Source organism: Nanorana parkeri, unplaced genomic scaffold, assembly GCF_000935625.1.
Source record: "Nanorana parkeri isolate BGI_ZX_2015 unplaced genomic scaffold, ASM93562v1 scaffold555, whole genome shotgun sequence".
NCBI classification, from domain to species: domain Eukaryota; kingdom Metazoa; phylum Chordata; class Amphibia; order Anura; family Dicroglossidae; genus Nanorana; species Nanorana parkeri.
The window spans coordinates 161,609-168,410 of record NW_017306823.1 but is presented as its reverse complement, the minus strand read 5'-3'; the positions used below and the strand labels follow the sequence as shown (position 1 = coordinate 168,410).

The 6,802-nt window shown below is 42.7% G+C and overlaps 1 protein-coding gene across 1 annotated transcript in view; it reads left to right on the top strand.

The window, feature by feature from the left end:
- Nucleotides 1-644: 644 nt before the first annotated feature.
- Nucleotides 645-6,802, top strand: part of PFKL (phosphofructokinase, liver type) — a 69,487-nt gene continuing 63,329 nt past the window's right edge. The window contains exons 1-2 of the mRNA XM_018562011.1: nucleotides 645-788; nucleotides 3,134-3,207. Of these exons, the coding sequence (XP_018417513.1) occupies nucleotides 704-788; nucleotides 3,134-3,207 (159 nt within the window). The 5' untranslated portion in view covers nucleotides 645-703. The remainder of the gene's footprint in view (nucleotides 789-3,133; nucleotides 3,208-6,802) is intronic.

Below are 6,802 nucleotides of genomic sequence, written 5' to 3'. Positions count from 1 at the left end.
TTTCGGTTTCAGTCTGACATTTTTTTTTCCATGTCGGTTTTGAAATTTTCATTTCGGTGCACTCTAATTATTATACATCACTCCTCCAGATGTTATATATTATTATACATGACTCCTCCAGATGTTATATATTATTATGCATCACTCCTCCAGATTTTATATATTATTATGCATCACTCCTCCACTGTTATATATTATTATACATCACTCCTCCAGATGTTATATATTTTTATACATCACTCCTCCAGATGTTATATATTATTATACATCACTCCTCCGCTGTTATATATTATTATACATCACTCCTCCGCTGTTATATATTATTATACATCACTCCTCCGCTGTTATATATTGTTATACATCACTCCTCCAGATGTTATATATTATTATGCATGACTCCTCCAGATGTTATATATTATTATACATGACTCTGGCAGTGAGGATGTATTATAGTGCATCCCTCCTCCTGTTGTACACCTCTCCTCCAGTGTCGGCGCTATGTGATGGTCGCTGAGCCCTCTCCAGCACTCGTATAGTGGATTGCATTGTGCTGTGTACACTCCCACAGTCGCGGTCTGAATATGAGGAGGGGTTGAAGGTCGCTCGCTCGCACGTATACCACGCACATTCCTCCATAGACTCCGCACACAGACCGGGGCGATCTCCGCTCATAGCTCTGTATTGGGGGGAGAGAAGAAGAGAAATGTCTGCACCGGACATGGAGAGTCTCCGCATGTCGGGGTCGGGGAAGGCCATCGCTGTGCTGACCAGCGGGGGAGATGCACAAGGTCAGTGGAAATCTGCTTATGTGTAGAATGGTTGAGCTCAGCTCGGCCTTGAGTCAGCTGTGTGTGTTATTAGATGGGGGAGGATGGCGGAGGGTGAGACGTAGGATCACATGGGGGGGAGAAGTGTGATCACATGGGGGAGATGTCACTGCACATGTGTGTCAAGGCATTTGTACAATGCTCAGTTCATGTGTCATTTGAGTCCTTCAGCAATGTAATCATTTATTTCAGTCCCCCCCAAACATTTTTTGGATTAATGTGTCACTGTTGCAGCCATGCGAGCAAGAACAATGCTTAAACAGCTGTGTTCTTGCATGTCAAGATGCACTTTCCATAGACTTTGATATACTTTTTGATGTGCGTTTGCACTATGTTTACGATAGCCCCAATTCACATCTGTGCCCTGCAGCACCCAAACGCTTGTCATTTTGTAATGCCACTCAGCGCACCTTGCTGCTCCATGGATTTTGGGTCTGTTTACACGTACAGTTCCTATCTGTGCGCTGCCGCAATGCATGCAATAATGTGCACACTGCTGCAGCACCAAAGCGCTTGTCACTCTGTAATGTGCTGAGGTGCCATTCATTGTTAATGGCACCACCAACAAACCTCACAGCACCATGTGCTCCTATGTACGCAGTATCGCACCAAAACGTATGGTAGCCAATTCCTTGGTACATTGCCTATGCATGCATCAAAACTCAACAGTGTAAATGGGTCCTTAGCACCCCCCATTTACACCTGAGCAATGCTCAACACAACAACCCTCAACACAAAGTATTCCATTAGTTTCAACCTGAGAATTGCATCACTAGAAGCTGGAAATAGTACAGGCTTCTTTATGGACAGAAGTGTGCTCTTTTGGCCCCAAAGGTTCAATATGAGCCCCTGAAAAACACGTTTTTATTGTCATTGTAAGCCTAACAACCATCTCCTCCTGCGCCAAATTATTAATTATCATTCAAAATTCAGGTAGTTCTTAATTGTGCCATTTTAAGAATGTGCTGCTATGGCTGCAACAGATTCAAAGAGAATTACTGACAGTTTACAGATTAACCAACTCTGATCTGGCATATAGAGGGACACCCGTGCTGAGAGAGGAGCACATAGGTACGGGAAACTGTCATTAATCTGACAACTTCCAGCTCATTGGTTACTAGGACACCAGGCTGCCGGTGTCCTAGCAACCAATTATGTATCCCTGCCCCTATTCAGCTGCTAACCGGGAGATTTCCCCTGCTGGCAGCTGAATGTCAACAAAGGGGCCAGGGACGCTGGCTGACATCATGCTACTCGTCGCATCACTGGTTTAGGACGCTCCCTAACAACCAGTGATGTGGACATTGAGCCCGATGTGGAACTCTGGGAGCCTAGTTCCCCTTTACGTCCTCTGTGCTACTGATTGACGCAGACAGTGGGAGTATGGTGTAGCCAATGGCCAGCCTCCTATTGACTATAGAATCCGACAGAATTGACAGCAGCAAAATGGACCTACTAGATGCTGTTGATAGCGCCATTCCCTCTGGTGTGTGACAGTGTTTAAGCCTAATGATTGGCTGCCAGGCACCAGCATTGCATCACGGGGGGAGGTTACATGCTCTCCCATACCCAGAGGCAGCAGCAAATAGTCTCCAGTGGACTGCTGGAAGAAGCTTTTGATGTGATTTGCTTAGCATAGCTTCAACATTACATGCAACGATTGACAGGTCTATTCACAAAATGGTGAAGAGTTTGGAGAAGGCAGGAGAAGTGAACAATCTAGGACAACATAGCTGATTTGGAAAAATTCTCCAATTCAGCTCACTTTCCTGTTGAGCTACAGTATGTTGTCCTAGATTTTTCACTTCTCCTCCTGCCTTCTCCAAACTCTTCACCATTTTGTGAATAACCCTGTAAGTCTACAGCTGTGATGTGATACCAAACAAATGTGGAACCCTGGCAGTTGGGGTCCCCCCTGGCAAGCATTAAAATTGCATGGCAGATGTTCCACTTTAACACTTTTTTGTTTGTTAGTGATAACCCATCACTCCTAATTAATGCCTCCTAGGCAGTAATAAGAGCCTCATCTCATGAGGGAGTGACCACCTTCTGTCCTTTTGTCTCACTATTGCAAGATGTAAATCTTTGTGCCTCAGACCGCTCTTTATTTTTGGTACATCTACATTTTCAGTCCTTCCCAAAGCATACAAATATTTGTTTGCTCCAAACATTATCTAAATGTTTTGTAATGGTTGGGTTTCAGGATATTAGAATCCAGAGGCATATGTACAGTAAATCTCACACATCAGAAAAGACAGTCAATAGTAAAGTTTCAACTCAATCATCATTATCATTTTATTTTGCAGGAATGAATGCTGCAGTTCGTGCTGTTACTCGAATGGGTATTTATGTTGGCGCTAAAGTTTTTCATGTACATGAGGTATGTTTTTTTTTTTTTGCTTTTTGTGTGAGGCAGTAATTTACAGTTCCAATAAATATAAGTTGGTTACATCTTCAAAAAAATTATATATACAGTGTATGTATGTCTATCTATCTATCTATCTATCCACACACACACTGTAAAGTGAGGTGCTGGCAGGTATTGTATATGGTATACACGTGTCGCGTAGGTTTCTTACATGTTGAGGGGCTCCAGGGTTTATGGTTCATGTGGAGAAAATATACTTTGTTTTCTTTGACTCCTAGAAAGTTCTGTTCTGGGTCCCGGAGCCTGGAGGCTTTGGTGGGAATAGGCCTCCATTCCTAGGTGCACGTCTTACCTGGTAGCCAGACCTCATTATTAGGCTCAGCTATTCACAGACTTCTATATACAGTGTATGTGAGCTGACTGATACAGGTCTCTTCTCTTTCTCTCTCACTCTCTCTGGAGTGAGCCTGCTGCTGGGTGAAAAGGCTAAGTGCTGACAGAACACTAAAAAGGTACAAGGGGTGCCTGTTTGTTTTGGGAAACCCATTAGGGGGCACCCTGTTACTCAGGAGCTGACCTGAGTTTAGTGTCTCAGATGAGCAGATGTTTTGTTTGCTTTAGGCTATGGCCTTGCTTTGTAAAGCCTCTTGCGCTGAAGATTGTGTTTGTTTGCTTCCTTGCTGAATAAAGTGCAGGGCAAACCAGCTTGGACTGCTCCTGGGTGTTCCTATTCTGTGCATGGTTTACTGCTGCCAATACCGGTCAAGCATGCCCCTATTACAACTTGTATGTGCAACTTGGGATATATCAAAAGGCATAAACACATGCATTATAGTAGAGTGCATTTAACTTGGCTAGGTTGTATACAATTGCTGGTTGACCTCGGTGTTCCTGAAAAGAACTTCTAGATAGGAATGTTAGATGTTTCTTCAAACCTCTGCCATGACTATCAGATTTGTAGGAAAGTAGAGAAAGTAAAATGTAGCAACTGACCAGATTGCATTTTGCTAAACTTAGAATATTATTAAGAAAGTTGCATGTGAAACTGTAAATAGGCTGCAAAATATTATTTCTGCTTAATTGATAATTTACTTAGATCAGTGTTCCCAAACCTTGTTCAGTGGTGTACCATAGATACAATGTTTGCAGTGCCTGAAAATCACCATATAGGCCAGAAACCTACATTGGCATCATTCAGTTAGGACATTGTCTTCTCCAAAATGTCCACCAGGACAAGCACAAGCCCAAGCAACTGTTACCACTGGTAGCTTACATCTGAGTGAGTATATAACCCACGAGGCAGCTCTGCGCAGAAACTCCAAATCTTGCAGTGTTTCACTTACATTGAGGTTAAGTACCACCAATGCTGTGCTGCCCAAGTGTTAGGAAACCTAGAATTACAGGTAAGTTAATTGATTTTGTCATATTTGTAATACTACATCAAGTGCAAATTTTCATTACTTATTTTTTTTTGTCTGCCATGTATGGTTTATTGTTCCAGCGGATAGCAAATTAAAGATGTCTAGGTTACCCGTGAATTTACCTGATCTCCTTTTGTTAATGAGAGATTAAGGTACTAATGTTGCAGGATTTGGGTTTCCATGCAGTATCATGTAGTGCAGCTGAGTCCCCCTTTCCTTAGTTTTCTCTGATTTATTAGGGTCTGGGCAACTCAAGCCGAGTAACATTGTTCCTTTTTCTTTTCCCTAGAGTTTAAAGAAACATTTCCCTGATTATTTTATCTGTCACACACTTGCAGTAAATCAATACTGGTGATCCTTGAATGACTTTATATAGCTCTCGTATTTTTCTTCTTATGAATTGAAGATGGACTGTGTCAAGCTTACAAATAACAATAGTACTCTGTGGTCCCTTTTAAGTTTTAGATCTCTTTTGGGTTAGGAGAGATTATAGCTATAGATGATATCTGTATTCCTTTTGTGGAGATATCTCCTCACTTTCTGTCATTGGTGTTACTAGAGCAGAAATCCGCTATATGGGAAATCTATCCAACAAGGATATAGTAATGTGTCCCTGTTTAAAGTGTATGTAACCCTAACTATAAACTTCTCTTCCGTATCCAAAAGATTATGTGCACAAAGCCAGAGTAGATACAATCCATAATTTATTGAAATTGTCCAAACAAGTTTCAAAAAATAAATCCAAGAGAGTAGTAAGCAATGTGTACATCGCCATAAACATCTCCCACACCACGCCAACGCTTATGCGCTTCACCACCTGGCCTTAATCTAGGTGGTGGTGTGGAAGATGTTCATGGTGATGTACACAATGCTTACTACTCTTTTGGATTTATTTTTTGAAACCTGTTTAGACAATTTCAATACATTTTGGATTGTATCTACTCTGGCTTTGTGCAGCTAATCTTTTGGATACTGGTTTGAACAAGTGGGAAGCGCACTATAGCCTGCACCCTGAGTGTGGACTGACTGCAGCTTAAGTTAGAATTGAGTGGTGAGTGTTTGGAGCTCTAATGAACTTCTCTTATTGCACCCTTTTTGGTCTGTTTAAAGGAGAACTATGAGGTGAGTGATTTTCACTCACCTCATAGTTCTAGTTTATTATATTGTTATTCTGAACTGTGTTTTCCAAAGGACCCTCCCAGTTCTTATCTTTGCTGACAGAATGAAAAGCATCTGTGCTGTAGAGTTCTGAAAGTGGGAATGGTCGAATAGTCCATCAAACAACACCGGACAGGGCTGACACCATGTAGTCCACACAAATGCTGTGTGTTGTCAGCCCACAACGGGGTTTAAGACTTCAGTGCCTTTCTGGCAGATCAACAGATATATTTCTGTTCTTCCATGGATAAAAAAGGGGAATATATTGTCCCCCTACGAGATTGCAGAGATGCACTCTATTTATTATTATTATTGCTACTCGCCCAAATGCTCCAATACATACCCGATACCGGAACTTCTGGTCAGTGGCTCCAAGCTGATTTGGCTGAACAGCCGGCTTGATGCTGATTGGCTGGGAAGCCGGCTTTCCGGCCAATCAGGGAGGCGGGTCATTATTTGCCTGGCTTCCTGATCGAGCGGGAAGCTGGCTCGATGCTGATTGGCTGGGAAGCCAAACAACATGCAGCCAGCTTTCCCGGGCAGTCAGAAAGCTGGGCAGCATGTCATTACATGCTGCCCATGAATAGGAATCACCAGCACTCAGTAAAAGATTTCAAATGATAAAGTCCATTTAATCGGACAGATCGTCATACATGTTGCAATAACTTTAAGCGACATTTAGGGGCCACGTTGGGGCCCTTCATCAGGGCAACAATGTAACGCATCTTGTGCTGGTGATTCCTATTCATTTGCTGTTTGATGTGCACGGCGCCATCCGTGAGTATCTCTACAAGCACCATTATTGTGATTTTGGCCGGAGACGCTGCAAGGATTGCAGGGGGACATATTGGACTTTATATACATGCTGCCCGGCTTCCTGTTTGCCCGGGAAGCCGGCTCCATGCCAGTGGAAGCACCGGTATCGGTACTCGGTGTCGGCGAGTACCGAAAGCAAAATATCGGTACTCAATACTGAAAAACTGGTATCGGTGCATCCCTAATTATTATTATTATTATTATTATTATTA